The sequence below is a fragment of the Misgurnus anguillicaudatus genome, chromosome 25 (assembly GCF_027580225.2).
Source record: "Misgurnus anguillicaudatus chromosome 25, ASM2758022v2, whole genome shotgun sequence".
Taxonomy (NCBI): Eukaryota; Metazoa; Chordata; class Actinopteri; order Cypriniformes; family Cobitidae; genus Misgurnus; species Misgurnus anguillicaudatus.
In genome coordinates, this window is record NC_073361.2 from 12,072,405 (window position 1) to 12,095,792 (window position 23,388).

The window sequence follows — 23,388 nt, forward strand, 5'->3', positions numbered from 1 at the left end:
CTGACCGATGCTGACTTGGCCCACATGCTTTTGTAATAGTAAGTAATGTTATATTGCTTGCATATATAAGTACTGTATGGCGCGAATTTTACTGGAGGCTACTTGGAGAGTTTAGAGAGAGACTTATATCACGTGACATTGTGGCGGTGGGTGGCGTCATGGACCTAGGACACGGGCGATCCAGGTTCGATTCCCCTTTAATGCAATATTTTTTTAATATAAACTTTAACCAAGCAACCACCGTTACAACTGACTTGAAAACGTGAGCTACGCGATCATTTGAAATAAAATAAAACCCATGAAATTATATTCATATGACATGCTGGAAGGCACACTTTGTGACCTAAAGAGTTGTCTTCTTTTCCTTTGCGACAGTGCTGCGGCGCTTGTGGGCTCTAGGGGCGCTAGACGTGAAAAATACATGTCTAGTACCCCCTAGTGGCCTAAAAGTTCCATGGTGTGCCTTTAAAGGTGCACTGTGTAACTTTTAGAAGTATCTCTTGACAGAAAAGCAGTATAATATACATAACTATATTGTCAGTGGTGTATAAAGACCTTACGTAATGAACTGTATTGATTTTATTACCTTAGAATGAGCCGTTTTTATCTACATACACCACAGGTCTCCTTACATGGAAGTTGCCGTCATGTTTCTACAGTAGCCGTAAACGGACAAACTGCTCTATAGTGTGCGTTTTGTTACTACATTGTCTCGGACGATGACATGTTTATCATGTTCCGGCTACCGTATAGCTTCTCTGTGTGCTTTAAAAGGAAGATGTGAGTGGCATACTGAGCCATTGGTCGCAATTCACAATCTCACCACTAGATGCCGCTTATATCTACACACAGAACCTTTAATCAAACATACTCTTTAAAGGGCACCTATTTCATTGCTAAAAAACAACGTTATTTTGTGTATTTGGTATAATACAATGTGTTCATGTGGTTTATGGTTTATTAAAAAACACATTATTTTCCACATACTGTACATTTTTATAGCCCCAGATTTGATTTCACTCTCTTCTTGAAACGGACGGATTTAAAAAGCTCTGTGTCCCTGATTGGCCAGCTAATCTGTACATTGTGATTGGCCTGAATACCTCTGACATCAGCCGGAAATGTGACGCTCCTTACCATGTTTGAAAGATTCGCACACAATGCAATGCTAACAGGAGTTAACTTACAGACTGTGAGTCAAAAGCGGGAGGAATTATAATAATGTTGGTCTTGTCTACATCACCAATCTCAGGAAGTAAACTGTTGCCTACAATCCGTGTGTTTGTTGCAGTCCAAGAAAAGAGATTTACGTTGGAGATGATAACTCGCCATCATAGTTTACTTTGGGGTTTGTACCTTTTGCATATCGTTAACATGTACTAATACACACTTACACACCAAAGGAAATATAAAAAAGTGAATCGGACAATAGGTGCTCTTTAAAATATGAACTCGAGTGAAATGAATATTAAACAATAAATGTTGTATTATAAACTTGTGTTTTGTTCAATTAATAATTTAATCATTTTATTTTGAGCTCCATAAAAATCAGATGCCAAACACAATGATACCATAACAATATATCTACGCAAAATCTTGAAAAAATACAAAACTAATTATATTTTTCTACCTTCAGTATAGATCGATGGAAGAACAGAGCGAGAAGCTGAACCAAATCGTAATGGACGTAACCTTCTTTCTTTTCCACACCGATAATGTTGGGCGGGTGGAACGGTTTGGTTTTGTCCAGTTCTACATTCTGGTTAAACGGGAAGAAGCCAAACTGGAAAAAATATTTTACCACTATGGTCACCTGCGTATAGAAAAAATACAGAATGAGTCAAAACATCAATGTGTCATCATATATTGGTTTAGTAGCCCATTAGTTGATGTTACCACCAGTTGTAATTAATCAATTTGCACAAGAAATTTAAGCATCTGGAGGACATCCGAACTAAATGCAAGCAATGCCTCTGCACAATATCCAACCATCATAGTCTGGATCTAAACATGGCAATATATTTAACAAACAGATGTGATACCTCAGTATAGACGATGGCTGTCATCCAGAAGCGTTTGCTGGGCCGAGGAACAGACAGCATGGCCCAGAGAAATATGAGGATGGGCAGAACCAAAGTAGCCACCGATGCTGAGATCATATGGTTGAGGATGATGACCAGATAGCAAACCATTTCAGAATGAGCGACCAGCATGTTATAGAGAGCATAGCAGAGCTGGAGAAACTGGGGTTGAGAGCTGTAAAAACTTTCAGACTCCTCAAGCTCCTCATCATAAAACATCCTGAAGACAATAGAGAAGAACATCAGACAGCATAACAACTACACATCTTCATGGTTAACCTGACGTGACATCACCTGCTCCGTAGCAGCTCACTGGCTGTCAGCTGATGACTCATTGACAGCAACGTATCACAGCTCTGATGGCCTGATTTCTCATCAGGTGTTGTGATCTTTAATTGGCGACCTGAAACCTCACACGCTGAATCCAGACCAGTGGCTTTACTGTACGATGGGGGGATATCTGCACCTTCCTGCTCTGGAGCAAGGATGCTGTCCCATTCCCCGCTGGATGTGGCTCCCTGAGGTGTCTGACCTTCGCTGGTACAGTGGTAGATGGGTGAGAGTGGGGGTAAGTCTGCAATAGTGTTCAGGAGTTTATCTGGCCTTTCTTTTGCCGTTTGTTCATTAATAGCGGCCTCGATTGTGTCATTGGTTCCTTGCCGTGAGTACAGCTCGGTGCATTGGGTACGTTCACTTGTAGAGGAGAAAACAGAAAGTTGTGATGTATGCATTTAACCACAGGGGGGAAGCATTATGCCACTTTAACCAGAACTTTCTTCCTAATTTAAAAACATGAAATGCACCTTGAAGCAATACTGCACAGTATACTGTATAGAGAGTATAGTTCAATTTAAATGCATTGTAGTATGCAGTACAGTAGTGCCTAAACATGATTTAGTTAAAATGGAAATCTAAATGTTATTATTTGAAATCCAGCAATCGCCGTTTGCTGATTGCACATTAGCTGTGTGTGATTTTCAGGTTCTGGAAAGTCCGCCAGTCTTTCACCACAGCGTACAATAACCACTCAAAGCTGTGCGAATAAATGGTTTTTAACATCTCAGACAGATTAGCTTACAAATAGATTCACCTGTCTCACCTGTCCTGAGCTAAAATTACACAAAACACTCTTTAGATGCACGGGTACAAATTTTAAAACTGCGTGAAGAATCTGAGAGACAGCTAGTGTCATATTCCAGATGAAGAAAGATCTAGTGAGACTTAGTGCAAGTGCTAGATGGATCCAAATCCAATGGGGTCATAGTTGGATCAACCAAAAAAGGTGATAAATACCTTGGGTTTGCACTCGCTGCACTGTCTGCAGATGAAGACTGTAGATCTACACTAGGTAGTCTACAGAGTTTGGGTCGGGATCTCTGGCTGGTCCTGAGAATGCAGTCGTCTGGACCTGCTGTCTGATCGAGTGTAGACTCATACAACAAAGTGGATTCTGTGTATGCACTGCGAGAAACACATATACATTCATATATTATTCAAAAACAAAAATATTATTATAAGTCACACGGTTATATTTGTAGCAATAGCCATTTTGTGGGTCAAAATGATTTTTTTTGTCAAAAAATTATTAGGATATCAAGTATTAAGATCATGCTCCATAAAGATATTTTGTATATTTCCTACCATAAATATATATAAAAAATATTTATTATTAGTAATAAATTGCTAAGGACCTCAGTTAAACTTTAACTCTTTCCACGCCATTGATAAGTTATCCCGTCAATTAAGAGAAAACATTTCCATGCCAATGATGCTTTCCTGACAAGTTTTTACGGTAATCTATAATCCCGCTGTTATCCACTAGATGGCACTCTTACCCAATTTATACAAAAAGTGAAGCAAATACAAAATTTGTAACATTTAAAACTCTGTGTATGTTTTGATAACCGTTCTGAATTTGATCTTTAACAAAATTCCTTATCAAAAATGCAATTATTTCAGCTTTTTGGTCAAAATTTGGTATTTTTGAAGAAGCCCACAAATGAAGATATAGGATGAAAAAAAAATTCCCGTTTCGTTTGTTGTTTGTGTGAAAGCAGAGGGTCTGTTCTTTCATTTGACATATTTGTATGTTTATACATTTATGAAATAATTTTTTCCTGGAAGGCATTTTGTGAAAACTTTTGTGAAAGTCACAAACAATGTTTTTTAAAAGGCTGGCGGGGGGAATGAGTTAATGGTGATTCCACCATTTCGATTTTTTGCACCCTCCGATTTCAGATTTTAAAATAGTTGGCAAAATATTGTCCTATTCTTACAAATCAATGGAAAGCTTATTTATTCAGTTTTCTGAGTTCAATATAAGCTCTGACAACACCTGTGGCAGAAAAGAAATGTAAGTCTATGTGGTTACACTTAATTTTGGTTCTTAAAAAAAGATGAATATGACCTACAAATGCAACACAAAATGATCAGTTTTTCAGACAATGCAGAGTACACTGAAAAAAAATGATTCATTCCTTTTACTCATTTTTTTTAAAGGTCAATCAATTTATTTAAGCTACATTTAAACAAAACAAAATTTGAAAAACAAAACAAAAAACTTTTGTTTAAATGTAGCCTAAATAAATTGATTGATTGAGCACTTAACTTTAATTGAATGAATAATTTTTTTTCAGTGTATATGAATTAATATTTGTTTCTGTATATGGAAATACCGTTGCACTGTTTAAGGATGTTTGTGCACTACTTAAAGGTGCAGTGTGTAATTTTTAGAAGGATGTTTTGACAGAAATGCAAAATAATATACAAAACTATATTATCAGAGGTGTACAGTATAAAGACCTTTCATAATGAACCATTATGTGTTTATTGCCTTAGAATGAGATGTTTTATCTACATACACAAATGGGTCCCCTTACATGTTTCTACAGAAGCCCTTAACAGACAAACTTTTTTCCTAAGTTGTCTCCAACGATGACATGTTTGTCCGGTGGCGGCTACCGTAGCTTCTCTATGCGTTTCAAAAGCAAGAGGTGAGCAGTGGACTGAGCCGTTGGTTGCAATTCGCAACCTCACCACTAGATGCCGCTAAAATTTACACACTGCACCTTTAAATATTGGTAACACTTCACAATGAGGTTGTATTTGTTAACATAGTTAATGCATTTGCTAACATGAACTAACAATGAACAGTACTTCTACAGCATTTATTAGGATTTTTTATTGTCATTCCAAAACATGGTACATGAACATTTATTAATCTTAGTTCATGTTAATTTCAGCATTTACTAAAACATTTATGAAAATCAAGCAGTATCAAGTTGTAAATGTTTACATAAATGAATGCACCATGAACTAACATGAACAACTGTATTGGCATTAACTAACATTAACAAGAATGAATACACGTTGAAAAGCTATTGCTTACTGTTTGTTCATGTTAGTTAATGCTTACTAATACAACCTTACTGTAAAGTGTTACCTAAATATCCAATAAATATAAAAATGGTTGGAACTCATTCAGTATTTAACAAAATTGAATATTATATAATCTCACAAAAGTTAAACATTAGATTGTATTGAACTTGGAACCTTCCCATTAATAGACTTCCATTTTCATTAAAATGTTAACCTGGTATAAAATATCACCTGGTGGATTTCTGTAGTAACCATCTGGCAGAAAACACAAAAACAGACCACAATTCATGCCAGAAATAGTCAACATCGGCAGAGGAATATATTAGCATTGAAAATAGCATCTACACGACTACAGCAAAAACTCTCAGACAGGAGGCTGTTGTTAAACATCTGGCACACTAGACCCTACACAAATATCTTACTCCTGTGTTCCCTACACAGGGTGTAACATGACTAAACATGACCTGATTATAATATGTTATACTACAAACAAAATGTATTACACTCTATTACACTGATCATTTAGTAAATATTTTTTAAGATCACAATTGCTAAATTGATAGAACCAACAAAAATGTAAATGTCACAGTTTTTTTCCTGGTATACATCTAAACTTTTGAAATCCATCATTTTAAGTTTCTTTAATTTACTTAAAGCACATCCTGACACTTAAGACACGTTCTTCCTTTAAAAGGTAAAACCTCTGGCCCACTTAAAATGTTTATGTCATGTTTTATATACAGACAGCTTCCACTTGAAGACCTTTCATTCTTGTTTAAAAACATTTCAGAAGTTTTCTTGGAAGTAAATCAACAATAAGCTTTTTAGACAAGACATAGTAAACAACTAGTTGCAACTCAGAATCAGTCAGAATGTAAAAATGAAGAAACTGAACAACATAAGGCGGCGCTCTGTTCCATGTGACTGTCACAAACGGTCCAAATACTCTCAATAGACACAAACTCAATTGTCGTAAATCCAATTCCTCTTTTATACACTTAGAGGACTTTGCAGAAAAAGTGATGTGGCTTTTAGCAGATTCTGCCAACAAAGCGTTATTTGTGAATGGCCTGAGGCCGGGATTAAGCGGATAAGAGCATAAGGAGATGGCATATAGCGGCTTTTGCATCTCAGCTCCTCGAGACTTGTTTTTTAAAAATGTGTTTTTTTTACCTGGACAGATTATCTGTAGAGAGATCAGTCTCTGCATCCCCCATCGTGTAATCTTGTTGAGGATGATGATCATCCTGTTGAAGGCTGAAGTCTGTATACACCTCTTCAGTTCTGTCCAGACTGGATTCAGTGGATGCGGGTCTGCACATCTGTCTCTGGTAATACATATGGATGCTCTCCCGTGATGGAATGTTACCCTGGTGGAAAATGACATGGTGTAAACCTCAAGGTTTAGAGCTCAGTACGTTCTGTGCACGGTGCACATTAATTTGTGGTTTAATTTCAGCGGTTATGTTAATATTGGTCTTGCATACATTTCAACAAAGTCATAAATCAAGTTATGAGCACAAAAATGTAATAGCGCTTTGAAATAACTTCACCAAATATGAAAAGTAAGAATCAAAAGTTTGAGACCTCTAATAAAACTGCTTCTATTTCATTCTTTAAAAATTAATTTAACGTCTCTTAAAGGAATAGTCTACTCATTTTCAATCTTCGACTCGCCTGAAAAGTCCGCTCCCCTTCTCACTCTCATAATGGGAGAGGGAGGGTGTTACTGCACAGAGTTGAAGTACTCCAAAAAGTGCTATTACGCCGTAAAATGTAGCTCCTCTTTTAAATCCGCTTAGAAAAGCGCTACGTTTTATTTTGTACCACCAAACTTGCTCGTATAACTACTCGTCTTAAATAGGAAAAACGTTGATGTGTTTGGTCACTTCTAACTTTATCTCTAAATGGTACCATTGAATGAATGGGGCTAAGCTAAATGCTATCGAAGTGTCGCAGCGCGCTCCAGCGCTTACGTGCACGCACACAGATGATAGAGGGATGTATCAACAATTCTTAGTTAAGGTAATAACATATTTTAATATTGAAAATGAGTAGACTATTCCTTTAAATATTTCAGATTTCTTAATATTTGGTATATACTTTTTTTACTAGAAAGGTACAAGAAGGCACAAAAGTTGTCACTGGGGCGGTACCTTTTCAAAAAGTACACTTTTGTACCTGCAAGGTTTATATTGGTACCTCAAGGTACACACTGGTACCTTAGAGGTATACACTGGTTTCTATATGTACCAAAATGTTATAGATTGTCCCAGTGACAACTTTTTTACCCTTTTCTGATGTAAACAAACACTTAAGATGACATTATGAAGGCTAAAAAAATATTTTAGTGCTCAGGTTTTTTGTTTTATTGTAATGTACATTAACATGGCAGCTCGTGACTGCTCTTCCGAGGGGGCGCAAATTCAAAATATGTGTTTGGAGTGTCATGTGAACCAGAAAATGTGCCTGCTGCACATGCTTCAAAACCGTTTATGATAAAAGAGACGCTCACGTTCACAAAATACACGCAAGACACTCCCTTAACAGTAAACTCTGATTACACATGAGTTTATGCGAGTATCTGGCAAACGCGAGCGTCTCTTTTATCATAAACCCTTCAGACGTGTCCGCAGCAGGCACTTATTTTGACAAGACACGAGATACACACATGATCTCTGGACGCGCAGAACACATATTTTGAAATTATGAACCACACACATGGCGGCTACATACATGTTGTGACGAACTTCGCATCGTGCGCCTTTAAAAAAAGAAGTCACCGGCCGCCACTGCAAGTAAATACATCAGCATTATTTAATAATGTTCTTTAAGTAAGGAATAATTCATGACGGGCCGTTAAATCATAAGAAAATAATGCACACCCAAGGTGGTAATGCGTTACACCCCGAATGTGAATTATTTTCAAATAATTAAAAAGGACCGGAGTCAATTAATTTGCTTATACCACGGTTACCAAAAAGATTGCTTTGTTGCCTATTTTTAAGTTATTTTAAAGGTTAGGTGAGCGGTTATTGAAAAATAATAAACACTCATGGAAAATTTCTCAGCCAATCAGAATCAAGCATTCAACAGCCCTGTAATTAAGTAATTAAATGTGCTAGCACGTATTTGTGACCCAGCCTGTGAAAACCCATCCAAAGTCATCTTTTGTGATTTACTGTTAAAATTATGAATCATGAAATCAATGTGAAATCATCTGATTATTAGATTATGAGACATTAACCTGGATTTCACAGGAAGAGTCACATTTAATAAATATGTACATATTTCCTGCCAATTGCAATCCATAAAATCAAATGAAACGATATATAAAAAGCGTTCTGCAGTGATTTCTTTTGAAGTGCAAAGCTTTATGGGTTTGCTCATAACATCGCTACCTTTTTGACCTCGCGAGAGACCATGCACCGTTCAATGCGCAGGACAGTGGAGATATCAATATGTTCCTGACAGATGGAGTTCAGCCAGGCGGTGAAACTGTCCAAAAGGGCCAAGAAGAGCACCCAGGAGAACTTCACTATGTTAAACACACGCTTCAGGATGTTATCTAGAAGAGAAAGAACAGCGGAGATCAGTAGAACCAGACTTATGGACACGGTGAATCACTGGGTGCATCCTAATTCAGGGGCTGTGGCCTTCCAAGGCCATATTTGAAAGCAAATGACATCACCGGGCTGTGATGAAGGCTGTCCCAATTCGAAAGCTCCTTTACATACAAGCCTCCAAATGTGGCCTTTTTCCCCTGAAACCAAGGATCCATCGATGTATCCTTCACAGCCATGGCTATCCCAAGATTTAATGCGCGCCCGTGACGTCTGGGTATTTTGATAAAAGTATATTTTTTGCAAATTAAAGGTCCTTGTGACTGCTTTACTATTATAAATGATGTTTTAGTGATGTAAATTGTGTTATGATTTGCTTTTGTATATTTCTAAGGTTGATGAATTTTACATACTGTTGGACAGTTTAATCTGCATCAATGTGTTATATTTTCTAAAATAAAAATAAAAAATCTGCCTTCATAGTTAAAAGTTTAAAAGTCTGATAGGTCTTAGCTGTTGTGTCCCGCTGACAAGCGTAGTGGGCGGGAACAGCAAGTGATGCAACTCCCCCCGTACGTCTCATTTCAGTTTGCCTTCAAATATTGAGCCTTAAGGGGATCGCACACCGGCCGCGCAGCTCGGCGCCGCGCAGCACCGCGTCGCGTCGCGCCTAGGAGAACTCGGAGGTATTGTAAACCGGAAGTGCACATTAAATAGCGCGAGCTTCGTCAGATAACGTATATTTCAAAATGTAAAATATACGTTAGCAGCCAATGTTACTTGTTAATGATTTGGGACACATATGATGTTATGTAATGTTAAACTGTGTGAGTGGCGCTGTGTGGCGCGACAGGGATTTGAACAACTTCCTGAGTCACAGCTGGGCGGCGCGGACAGGCGCCACCTGGCGGCGCCGGTGTGCGTACACTCATAGAAAACAATGTGTTACATTTTTTTAGAACGGCGCGGCGCTGCGCGGCGCTGAGCTGCGCGGCCGGTGTGCGATCCCCTTTAGTCTGTGGCCTTAAAAGGATCCAGACCCTGAATTGGGATGCACCTAACGTGAGGACAAAATATAAGATGGTCTTACCTGGACCATCAGACATTTCTTCCTCTGTAACGCCATCATCCTGATCTCCTTCCTCAATGGACACATGCACTACAAAAAAAGAGAGAAAATGTACATTAATGGTATTGGATGACAAAACTACACTGTCAGAGAAAAAAAAAATGGTTAACTCTTTCCCTGCCAGCATTTTTCATGATTTTCACAAAAGTTTAATGCCTTCCAGAAAATACTCTTTTTAAAAAATATATAAACATACAATATATCACATGAAAGGATAGATCCTCTGCTATTAAACAACCAAAAAAAAAACATTTGAGCAAAAAACTGATATAACTATTTTTGTAAAGGACTTTTGATAGAGATCAGATGCAGAGCGATCCTTAAAACTCAGAAGGACTTACAGTGTTTGCCCTAGGGCGATACCTCTGTGTTTTACAAGTTGCGGAAAAGAGTTAAAAATTTTCCCTAGCTGTCACTAGGGTGGTACCCTATCAAAAAGTACACCTAAAGAGCGCATATTAGTACCTCAAAGGTACATGTTGGTACTAAATGTATATCTAAATGGTATATTAGGACCTTTTAAAGGGTACTGCCCCTTCTGATTATTTTTTTGACCATTTATTCTGACAGTGTACTGTATTCGAATAATACTGTGATACCATGGTAAATTATTACCATTTTTATATTACATGCTATTTACATGGTGCACCAATGTATTTCAAATGCTAATGGTACGCTGAAAAAGTATCTTTTGATCAAAGTAAAAAAAATTGTGTCAACTTGTTACATCTAGTTTTAATTACTTTATTTTTGCTCAACTTAAAAAATGTACATTAAGGCTATGTCCACACGAAGCCGGTGCATCCCCTATCCGATCATTATTTTTCCTTGCTCTAAAAAAATAACCCGTAAACACGAAACCACTGAAACCGACTGAAAGCAGTGTAGTATATATGCCCGACCAGTATGGGGCGCTGTAATTCTGCCACAGATATACACTATACACGGAGAAGACTTTGAGCATGCGCATAACCAACGTATGGTGTTGTCCATTATCGCTTGTTGGTCATCACAATTGCATAGAAGCAATAGATTTTGCTGTAATAAAGCTAGTAGGCTTTAGTAGCTTCTGTAGCACGAACACAATCACGTAGTCCGCCGTTATTGTTGTTGCTGTTATGTGTGACGCTTCCGACACGTGATGTGATGACGTTTTCGCTTTACAAAATATACGGATTGGCTGTACACACGAAACCGCAAGGGTGTCGGTTTCAGATTTATCCACTTTAGGACCCGGTTTCAAAAAATAGCGGATTCAGTCTCCCAAAACGCCGGATCCGTGTGGATGAAACGCCAATACGATAACAAATTTATACGTATACAGTGATACGTGTCTCCGTGTGGACAGCCCCTAATTATTTTCAATGTAAACCTTTTAACTCGTTCCCGCCATTGACGAGTTATCTCATAAATTAAGAGAAAACATTTGCATATAAAAAACGTGTTCCTGATAAATTATTATGTTAATCTTCAATACAGCGATTATCCACCAGATGGCACAATTTATGAAAAAACTTGGCAAAACGTTATTTACTAATTTTAAAATCTGTGTATGTTTTGATAATCATTCTGAATCTGATCTCTAACAAAATTCCTTTACAAAAATGAATCTATTTCAGCTTTTTGCTAAATATATATATATTTTTTTATTTATTATTTTTTAATACCCATATTAGTTTATAAGCAGAGAAAAAATATAGAAAGGATGAAACAGGGTTTTTTCCCCCCATTTTGTTTGTTTGTTTATTGTTTGTTTTAAAGCAGACGGTCTGTTTTTCATTCGATATATTTGTATGTTTATATATTTTTAGAAGAAAATTTTCGTGAAAGGCATTTTGTGAAACTTTTGTAAAAAAAATGGTTGGCGGTGAATTAGTTAAGTTAAAAAAATGCACTAGAATTTTTTTGTGTATTATGAAGGCACATGATCAAAACACATCATGGTACATTTCAATTACATTTATGCATTTGCCAGACACTCCTATAGTGCGCAGAAAATATAACAAAAATACTTTTAGGTATACGTCATAGACTTACTGTAAGTCTATTTCAGAGAATACAAATGAATGAAACTAGATCAAAACTGTTCAGGATAAAATACTTCTCAAATAGCAAATACATGAGGCTTGGTAACGTGCAATGAGAAAAATCACATTTATTATCTTTGCACGGTTGCCAAAGAATTTCCCCTCTGTTCAGTATCAGCTACGAGGTTACCTTTGACTCCCTTCAATATATTAATATATTATATATTCAATATATTAACAGAATGTTTTATTGGCTCTTGTTGGGTCTGAATCTGAATCTGCTGGTTGGCTAAATGTTTGAAAACCTGTCCAGGCATCATATGGGATGAATTGAGCATAGCAAAATCAACATGGAACTCTTCATCCCCAAACCCTGAGGATTCTAGGGCCTGAAAGTCGCCCACCAGGAGAGAGTTGGCAATATACGCGACTGGGCCTCCATTTACAGGCTTTAATTGGGTGCCTGAGCGCCCGTGGGGTCGCGCTCGCACGCACAAAGTGCCCATTAATGACCCAACCGTGCCATTCTACGAAAAAGATCACCCGTCAGGCGAGACGAACGCAAACATTATCGACGTTGAGACTAATCCCTACGGTCACGGCCAAAGTCCTCGGGTGTGTTTAAACTAAAATGTTTGAGCATACCTTCCTTCGGGTCTTTCCTGGTAGTGCGACCCTCTGTGTATCTGTGCCAAAAGCGCCGTCTCTCCTTACTGCGCTCTTTCATTGCGGTTTTAGAGTCCGTTATCCAGGCGTGGTACACGAACTGAAAAGCAAAAGTTATGTCAGACAAGCATACGGGTGGGGAAGTACAGATGTTGACCTGCTTCTGCCGTTCTTGGGCCAAACTACTGCATTTTTTAGTTCACCTAAAAGGATCTCACAACACATGCAGCATAAAAACTTAAGATTCTGAGCTGACAAGATGTTTGTAAAAGCAAGTAATCCCTGCATATACTGCAGTCAGTCAAAGACACAAAACTATACACAGCACAGGAAATCAATCTCAGGGTGTGTTTAACTCCAAAATCCAGAAATTGCTGTTTTAAGGTCACAGCCAAAAAAAGAAAGATTACACTGTTCACAAAGGAGAAAAACACAGCCTTTGTTTAAATGGCACAACTCACGAAAAACCTCTCGGGGGAACATTTAGCTGTCTTGCATGCATGCATCTACTGCGATACTGCATACTACACCGCATTCCCTCGGTATGCATGCACCATATCGGCTCTGTTTACATTGCAGCAAGTTGAGTGACATTCAACTCTTTCTGGGCCTGAGATGTTAAATCAGAGCTGTGCAAACGGCATGCAAATAAATGCGGTGGAGTGCAATGGTTGCGAATGCTCAAGAGAGAGAGAGAAAACAAGAGCTGACAATCGATAGCATAAAAACAGAGATGAGATATATCAGGCATTGTGAAGTACCTTGGCTGCCCTGATTACATACTGCAGTACAGTTTTGGGCAGTCTAATGACAGACTTTGGTAAAGCCAGCAAAGCAGAGGCAAACTTTCGGATAGCTCTCTACAAGAGAGGACAGAGCAGTGATGGAGTTAGTCAGGGTGCGAGGGTCTGCGTTATTCATGTTACCGCACTTCCACACAGGAAGCAGTTAGTGGTCTGGCAAATAATGAAACATTGTTAAATGCTGAGGGAACAAACAAAAGAAAACACAGTCAAACACTTTCATATCACAGAGCCATTGAGGTCCAACTGGTTTGTGTTTGGGAATAACGCACTCGTAAGCAAAATCTTATACGACGTAACTTAAAAAAGGGGGTGTTAATGGTGCGCATGCAGAATAGCGTTGGGATATTTCGGGGTTATTTACCTGAAATGCAGATTTCTTGGGAGGTTCCTCGTCTTTTTTGTCATCCTCTTCTTCTTCTTCTTCACTGTCCGTCTCAAATAAGTAATAGTTACCACTTCGGACCACTGGGGAAGCCATATCGGCATGCATTGGTTACGTTTAACATATCATAGCATCAAGTCAATAATGTGCATGTTTTCAGAAGAAATAAAAAAAGTTTAGCTATGTGTAAACTTTATCTAAAATGTCTTTTATGAAATTCGTTGTTAGGAATAACAACAAACACAAATGTGATAGTTGTTGAGATACAGTATAAGTATGAAGGATTAATGTTGATTAACATAAATATCTAACATACGCACAACCGGCGCAAAGTCATAGAATGTCTCTGAACAGGTTCACGCCCACTTTTGGGGGAAATCAGACTAGGCCTTCCATTGGCTTCCATTCAAAATGGCGGAACGGGGCGGCCTTCGTGCACAGCCGGCAGGCGTAAATGACTTGTGAAGTCGCTCAGATTGAGCATGTTGAGTAATTATCTTTCCACCCTGCCTGCCATAGAGTGGAAAGATACATTAACATATTTAATTTGGTCAATACAAAAACATGTCCCCTTCATTCTCACATCATCAAACTCCTGCAACAACGCTCCCCATTGGCCAGAGGTGTCTTACCCGGACATTTACTCGTACCTCATCGAGTCAACAGGGAAGCAAGTGAATGATTTTACTTCGTATTTGAAAGTTACTTCGTATTTATTTATTATGTCTTTATATTTAGAGTAATGAGTGCACTTTTCCTTCGAGTCATACTACTAACTGGCTTAGCGATATTTCCAGCAATCACTGGATGGAGTTTTTGCACAAATTTGACTCTGTGAGAATGAAAGGGACATGCTCTCACACCGACCAAATTAAACGCGTCAATGTATCCCTCGCGCTCCACGGCAGGCAGGGTGGACAGACAAACACTCGACATGTTTAATCTGAGTGATTTCACAAGTTGTTTGCGCCTGCCGGCTGTGTAGAGACGTTGCTTTGTTCCGCTATTTTGAATGGAAGCCAATGGAATGTCTGCTTTTTTATCCCCCAAAAAGGGGCGGTGACGAAATTTACAGTCAAGTTTGCGGATGTGCCAGTAGTCCGTATAGATAGCTCAAATAATCAGTTTTTTTTTTTTTTTGCTAAAATCTTTGACTTGTATCTTGGCAAATCTCAGTCTTTGTGATCTCTTGTAATTCTCTATAATAAACATGGAGTCTTGGAAAAGCAACTAAAAAGCTGGAGACAAAATTCTCCATTTAATGACAATGTTGTGTACAGAGACATCAAAGTGATCTCATGAGCTTTGGGTATAATGTTTATCTGAATGATTTCCATGGTTTTTGTTCTTTCAGATGTTGTTAGTATTTAAGTGAAAAATTAAAGCATTAAAACAAGAGATGACACTAACTGGACGCGTGATCGACCCACGGCTTCCACCACTGCTTTCTTTTGCCTTTTTTCCTCTCTGTGCTCGTATCTTCTGTAATGTAGAAATGTTACAATCATTTCAAACAGCAGACATTTACTTTGAGGCCCGGTATGTCAGATTCATGTGTTTCAGATTTGATTGCAATGCATTTAACACCGCTGTTAAACGCAGGCACTTGTGGAATTTCCAAGCTGTTGGAGTAAAGTGGGCTTTGCATGGGCTACTCTAAAGCATACAGTATATGTAATACACTGCTGTAAGTAATTATAAATAATTATGGTATTTATATTTTATTGTACATTATTTTTTTAATTGTAGGCATTTTCGATATTACAATTTTAATTAAAGGGGACATATCATGAAAATCTAAATTTTTTCATGTTTAAGTGCTATAATTGGGTCCCCAGTGCTTTTATCAACCTAGAAAATGTGAAAAAGATCAACCCAGTAAGTTTTGGTAAACCATTCTCTGCAAGCATGTGAAAAAAAAGGTCATTGAAATTTGGCTCCCCTTGTGATGCCAGAAGGGGATAATACCGCCCCCCTTAATCTGCACTATCCAACAACAACCACATATATCAACTCATTTGCATTTAAAAGGACCTGACATTTTTGCTCACATCTACAAAGTGGCAATTTTAACATGCTATCATAAATCATCTATATGGTATTTTGAGCTAATGCTTTACATAGATTCTCTGGGAACACCAAAGATTTATTTGACATCTTTAAAAAATCTTTAATTGTGAAATGTCCCCTTTAACAGAAAACAGAACCTGGACACATTCACTGATATATAAAAATCTTAAATCCAAAATAATTTGTAAATTGTAACCCTGGACCACAAAACCAGTCATCATTTTGAATTTTATATTTACAGTATCCGAAAGCTGAACAAATAAGCTTTCCATTGGTGTATGGATTGTTAGAATAGGACAGTAAAAAAAACGAAATATTTTGAAAATCTCCTTCAAAGATGTCCAAATAAAGTCATTAACAACACATATTACTAATGATAAATAATTTTTTTATATATTTTAGGTAAGAAATGTACAAAATATATATTTTTAACATAATCTTTACTTAATATCCTATGATAAAAAAAATGACCCATAAAATGCATTTTTGGCTTTTTTATGACTGGTTTTTGTAATCCAGGGTCACAAATATATTTTTTATACATTTTATAAATAAATAAATTTTTTATATTGTGTTCTATGTCTATAAACCCTTTTACTGTTTGTAATCAACGATGATGTGGCAACGTATGCACACGCATTTTGGCAACGGAAGTACGGCAAGAATCAGGAGTAAAGCAACACAGACAGAAAAGTTATTTTAAAAATCTGACTGAAGGCCAATCTCATTTCTCTGTCTTACCCCTTCCCCTTTGTCTTCGTCTTCCCCTTGCCCCTCAAGCCCGAGTAAAGGGGAAAAATGAGACACCACTCGATTACCGTTTGCGTCACCTTCCCTTGCCGCTAACTGGCTGCTACGTATACAGACAAGGGTTTACACAAACAAAGAAGATGCCGTCGTCTCAGGTTATGGTATGAGCTCACCAAATAGCGCATAACTTAGCTGCTAGCTAGCGCCTTAACTAGCGTTTTAAATAAAAACATTACAATTAAAACCTCTTGAACATTTTATTAAAAGTATCATAAAACCTGAGTGTCATAATATAATCTCAATTAAACTGCAGAAAATAACGTTACTTTCATTTGTGTGACTCCTTGACGGTTCAACGTTCAGCCATAAAACATCTTGATGCCGGCTCTTCGGAGAAAATCCTACGTTAACGTTTACCCCTCTCTTTCAAGTGTGGTCCTTATCACACTTTGTTTCAAGGGCTATGTATCCCTACGCCTTGGCCCTAGCACTTGATCAAACTGAGAATTGAGACGCCAATTCGCCTCGATGAATGCGCAAAACCAAGGGGTAGGGGTAAGGGGAAGGGGTAAGACAGAGAAATGAGACGCACCCTTATACTTACTTATCTGACTTATTCTGTACTATAGTGGAGTGGATAGAAGACGTTAGCAGATGGCCAAATATAAAGTTGCCACATACATATATACATAAATTAGTATATTAGTGCAACCAAACGCAACAACCAGACATTTTGATGCTGGGAAACCGTTTTAATAAACTTTCTGAGTTGCTAACCACTGGGGAACAAAAACACTTCCGTTGCCAAGATGCACGCGCAGGCTATTTGATCACATGGGCTGTAAAAGGGTCTATATTCTTCTTTAAACATACCTTCATCATCATCTTCCTCGTCTTTAACTGATGAGTGGCTCTCCCCACTTTCGTGAGCCAACGACAACATCCTCTCCTTTCCTATCTTAAACTTCTGCTGTCGGCTTTTGATCCGGTCCATCCTGAGAGAGAGAGTTTTTTACTACCTGTTTAGTTGATCTGACCTAATTCTGTTTTTTTTTCCTTCAACACAATTATAATGTAATTGTAGACAATGCTGGAAGAGAGCCTCTTCATGTTGGTGCATGTGTGGGTGTGCAGGAAAACAGACTACAGTTTGGCAAGGATGAGACATCTTTGTTGTTTTCATCTCATGTGCCCTAATAAAAACTATCACCACTATACGGGACTGTAGTAGCATAGTCATAAAAACCATATGTGACCATGTCTGTGTAACTCACGTTAAAGTTTATAATCTAATAATGAGATTATGAGCATCAAAGTTTAATTTCAGAATATTCTTTACATGATTTTATGCAGAAAACAATAAATCACAAAAAAGCACCGTCAGCAAAACAAAATTGCCAAAATAATGAGGTTTCCCGTTCACAGTCTGCTATTGGTTGAGCAAACAGTCTCACCTCAAACTCATGCCTTTGGTGGAGCCATTGTTGCTACTGGTGCTCAAACAAACATTTTTAAGCACCGTGGTATTTTTTTAAGCATTTAGAAAGAAATCAAACGGATAGCTTGGTCTGAATGTTACATTCGTATTTTAACGTCAAAAGAATTACACACTTTACCTTTAAAGCCACAGAAATGAGGCAGTCCCAACTGGAACCAATAAGCACCAATCAACATGTGTGGATATTTTGTATTCATGCATCTTTAATCACATGATTTCATAAGACTGTATGAAAAGGCAAAGCAGCAGCTGGCAGTGAACAATGAATCATTGTTAGTCTCACAGTGTACTCATTGAGTGTTTGATGAACTCACTGTCTCTTCAGAAGGTCCATAGATTTCTTCTCTTCCTCTATTCTGGCTTTGACCGCCTTCACAATAGTTGCCTGGAACAGCTCAGCTCCTCTGATGGCGAGAGAGAATTGGCGAAAGAAAACAAACAAACCACAGTCTGATTAAGTATTTCTCGTAATAGAATTGTTACGTTTGCGAAATAGGCACGTCACACAGAGTTGAACTCAAAACTTGTTGGAAGCAAAGTAAAGAAAGACTGTCGCTTTAAATCAAGGTTAGGGATTAGGAAGCTATCGGGTCACAATATGGTAAACTTCAATGTGACTAAAATAACAAAACTTATGGAAAGGAATAGTCTAGGTTATTGCATTTAAGGGAAACCAAAAGGGATGCTGAACAGGAAACAGTGTACAATAAATAAACTTTGTTTCATTCACTGTAAAAATTCTTTGTTGCACTTAAATTTTTAAGTTAAATCAGCTTGAAATTACAATTAATCTAAACTTTTTTACTAGTGAGGAGTTGAAATAACTTAAGCTAATTCAACTTAATTTTTATAATTTAAAGCTCCAAAAAGTCATAACAACATAAGTTTTTGTTTTATTTTAACTTAACAAAATAAGTTGATTCATTTCAACTTGTTTATAAGTTAAGTCAACTATATATAAGATGCAGAATGTTTTATGACGTAGTCAAGAAAGTTAAATGAATGTTAACCCTTATGGGTTGTTGGGGACATTTTTTGTCTTAATTTGGCCTTTCTCTGTGTTTCAGCAAATGGAATGATTTTTGGTGACAAATCTTATATTTTGAGAAAATGCTTTGATTTTTTTAAAAACTCTTTAAAAAATGTACAACCCTTTTGGGTTGTTCGTGGCAAAAAAGACCCTAAATTAAACGGCTGTAAAATGTATCCGATTAATATATTTTTTTGTAAATCTGTAAATCAACCTCCGTACTGATTAAAACTACCAAATGTTACCAAAATTCCATGATTTTTATTCTTTAATTGCCAAGTTTATAAGTGATGTCCCTGATTTGCAGAAAAAAAACTATAAAAAGTGATTGTGGACTGGATTGTTTTTTTTTTTACTTTTTTCACAGTCTTGGCATGTCAAAGATAAGTAAAAACATTAATTTTTTAATTGTTCATGTCTTTTTTGCCCCATAGACTTCCATTAAAACAAAATTTTTTTATTGCAAAGCACCTTAATTTCATGCTTGCTTGATTGTTGGTTGTTTTTCCTTTTGCTAGTAGGAAAAATAAATAAGATGGAAATCAATGGGTAACTTCAATTGTATGCTTACCATCAATTATCAAAATATGTTCTTTATCATTTATCACAATACTGCCATAATATTTGTTTTCCTACTATGGAAGCCAATGGTTAGCCAATCATTTATCAAAATATCTTCTTATGTGTTCATCAGGATGAGGATAAGAAAATGATGACAGATTTTTTTTGGGGGGGTGAACTATTCCTTTAAGCATATGTAGCTGTATATGACAGTAAACATTTTAGACATCCTCATTATGTTGCATGTTTAAGTCAGCAAAATTACTCTCAGCTTCATTCATCACACTGAAAATTAAAAGCATTGTGGGATTTCGGGGTTGTTCACCCACAAGATTTGCATCACAACACATAACCAAACCAAACATTTATCCACCTAGAAAGAACACATTTGATATGACTTGAAGAATTCATTTAAATGACAAACATTATCTTAAATATCTGCTTTAACTTTTAAAGTTGCCTGCATGCTAAACTTCAAATATAAAACTGTGCGCATTAATTTGTTTCACAAATTGAGTCAAAATGAGTAATTGACAGCTACTGATGCTGTCCACACACATTAAGGATAATAAGTAAGAAGCCACCACTTCCGTTAAGTGACTATATCTACTAAAAGAAACCTGAACACCAATTACACAGAGGATATGTGTGTGTGTGTGTGTGTGTGTGTGTGTGTGTGTGTGTGTGTGTGTGTACCTTGAGGCGAGGACCTGAGAAGATCGGATGTCGGCCACAACATGCAGGAAGTAGTAGCTCATGAAGACTCGCCGCTGCAGAAGCAGGGAGGCAAAACAGATGCTGTCCCAGATTATACCGGCCTCATCACTCGGCAGCTCGCACTGTTTATTCGCTGGCTGCTCCGCTGTACATACAATAAGGCGAGAGAGATTAAAACCATTCAGACTCTAAGTGAGTTTTATTGATATTAAATAGGGGTGAGCAATGCACAAACTAACACGGGGTAACAATTAAGTTTGTGCATAAAATTTGAGTTAATTCAACTTAAAAATATTAGTTGACACCATTTTTACACAACTTTTTTGTGTTAAGTAATATTATTTAAGTTGAATTTCTTTTCTTTTTTCATAACTTACGTTTTGAATATCCTTTTATAGTGCAAGCCAGACTGAACAACTGGATCAGCCAACAGTGATTGACCACCAATGCTTTTATATATCCACAGGCAGCTATCTGAGATCCAAGAGAACAAAAATCACAATGCCATTTCATTAAAAATTACAACAATGAAATTGTTATCTTGGACAGCTCACGTTTTGAAGAGCCTCTTTAAATAACCATGTAATAGTTTGTTAATGAGAAATAGTCCAGATAATCCATAGTGTTTTCAGTAAGCGTGTATGTATGTAATTACTTCGCACGATGTGAATGCGGACCCACAAAAATGCAGAGTGCTATAAACACAGTAGGACCTCACACGTAATGTTTGTCAGCCTTTAGCTCTTCACGTAACAACACGTTTGAATTATAAATGGAATTATTATCTGTTATATTATCACAAAGTGGTGCTACACTTACTGAGAGAATGTTTTTCATGGTTATTACAAAAACGTTGTATGCTATCAGGAAGTCCCAGTAGCGAAGGATGCTTTTGATTGGCTTCAGTAACAGCTGGCCCCCAAACAGCAGGAAGTAAAAGCATGCGACCAGGTAGCCCATACAGAAGATGCTGATGCGTGTGGTGCCCGTGATGAAGATGATGGTCAGGACAAACCAAAACAGATAGCTGAACATAATAACCTTCAGCATATCCAGATATGACCTGCGAAGATACCAAAAAGTGTTAACAATGTTATGCTGTTATTTTTTCCCTTTAGAAAAGATGGATTGAACCACCAAATACTGACATCTGAGATATCAGTATGTGTAAAAACTTACTTTTTTAGTAAGGCAGACATTTGCATAGAATTACCCAGCTATTGGTACTTTGCAAGGCTTAAAGTACATACTGTACGATTATCCATTAATGTCTATGGCTACTACGGCCATGAAACTTTAAAGCAGACATATCATGAAAATCTGACTTTTTCAAAGTATAAGTGCTATAATTGGGTCCCCAGTGCTTCTGTCGACCTAAAATGTGAAAAAGATCAACCAAGTAACTTAGTTTTGGTAAACCATTCTATGCAAGCATGTGGAAAAAATAGGTCATTGAAATTTGGCTCCCCTTGTGATGTCAGAAGGGGATAATACCGCCCTTAATCTGCACTATCCAACCACGACACTGCCATTTAGTGCAGAGATCAACTCATTTCCCTTACTCATTTATAAGTTGCGGAAGAGCACCACCTTGTAGATAACAGCGGTATTGCGGAAAGCCGAAAATACTCGTCATTGGCTGGGAAGCGTTTTTTTTTTTTAATTGACGAGTTAACTCATCAATGGCGGGGAAAGAGTTAAAAGGACACACCTAAAAATGACACATTTTTGCTCACACCTACAAAGTGGCAATTTAACATGCTATAATAAATAATCTATATGGTATTTTGAGCTAAAACTTCACATACGTATTCTGGGGACACCAATCTTATAAAAACGGTCTTGTGAAATGTCCCCTTTAGGAATGAGGTGGGAAAATACAGCTTCTTAAAAGTTATCCAGAAAAAATACTCAATACTCAAATTAGGGAAAGATCCGTATCACGTCAACTGGTCATTTGTATTTATTGGAATGTGTAATGATGAGAAACCAAACCCTTGAGCAAATAAGTTCAATGTGTATAGACGTGGAAAACTGACCACATGTGCTTACAAAACTTGATATGATCAGAGCAGTAGACATAAAGTCATTAAAAGTAAAAAATTCCCAAATAGCTTCATCATCATCATCATTTCTAAGTGTTTTAACTGGCTAAAAGCTGCAGAAGAGGTGTAGGGTCTGAGACTGATGAATGACCTGCCCTGAGATAAATGTTCCTGATCTCGAATCAGCACTTATTTTCTGAATTTCAATTGACCATAACAAGCAAAGGAAGCTCAGCTGATCCTAGAACCACAAATCTAAGATTGCAGGTTTAAACAAGTACCAATGTAGTTATAATGAAAGTGTATTTAAACAGATGAGTCTCTATTCTACGCTGTATTGAATTAGGTAACACTTTAAAATAATGGTCAATACTTAATAGTTAGTTACACAGGAACTAATGCAGAACAAATGATTAGTGCTGCATTAACACTGAAATCACTACTGATAACTAATAAAGAAGAGCAATTAACTAATCAGTAGGTAATAGCATACTAATGTTTGGGTTAAGTAACAACTAGTAACATATTAACTATGTTGAAAAATCCTGGTGAACAATACATTAACTAAGACTTATTTCAAGTAACTATGAATTAAATACATATCAACAGTCACATACCAATAAATAAAGTCTGATTCTGTAAACTTTTTCGCCGTGCCGCCCCCCTTTGTGTAAGGTCCCCCCCT

The 23,388-nt window shown here is 37.2% G+C and overlaps 1 protein-coding gene across 1 annotated transcript in view; it reads right to left on the reverse strand.

Moving 5' to 3' along the window:
- piezo2a (piezo-type mechanosensitive ion channel component 2a) overlaps positions 1-23,388 on the reverse strand; it is a 149,335-nt gene that overhangs the window by 10,850 nt on the left and 115,097 nt on the right. The window contains exons 26-40 of the mRNA XM_073864229.1: positions 21,478-21,721; positions 21,036-21,132; positions 20,638-20,803; positions 18,665-18,754; positions 17,726-17,847; positions 15,443-15,514; positions 14,012-14,115; positions 12,824-12,944; positions 10,113-10,181; positions 8,861-9,027; positions 6,633-6,829; positions 3,375-3,542; positions 2,376-2,774; positions 2,043-2,301; positions 1,631-1,813 (exon numbers count right to left, since the gene is read on the reverse strand). Coding sequence (XP_073720330.1) covers positions 1,631-1,813; positions 2,043-2,301; positions 2,376-2,774; positions 3,375-3,542; positions 6,633-6,829; positions 8,861-9,027; positions 10,113-10,181; positions 12,824-12,944; positions 14,012-14,115; positions 15,443-15,514; positions 17,726-17,847; positions 18,665-18,754; positions 20,638-20,803; positions 21,036-21,132; positions 21,478-21,721 — 2,458 coding nt within the window. The remainder of the gene's footprint in view (positions 1-1,630; positions 1,814-2,042; positions 2,302-2,375; positions 2,775-3,374; positions 3,543-6,632; positions 6,830-8,860; positions 9,028-10,112; positions 10,182-12,823; positions 12,945-14,011; positions 14,116-15,442; positions 15,515-17,725; positions 17,848-18,664; positions 18,755-20,637; positions 20,804-21,035; positions 21,133-21,477; positions 21,722-23,388) is intronic.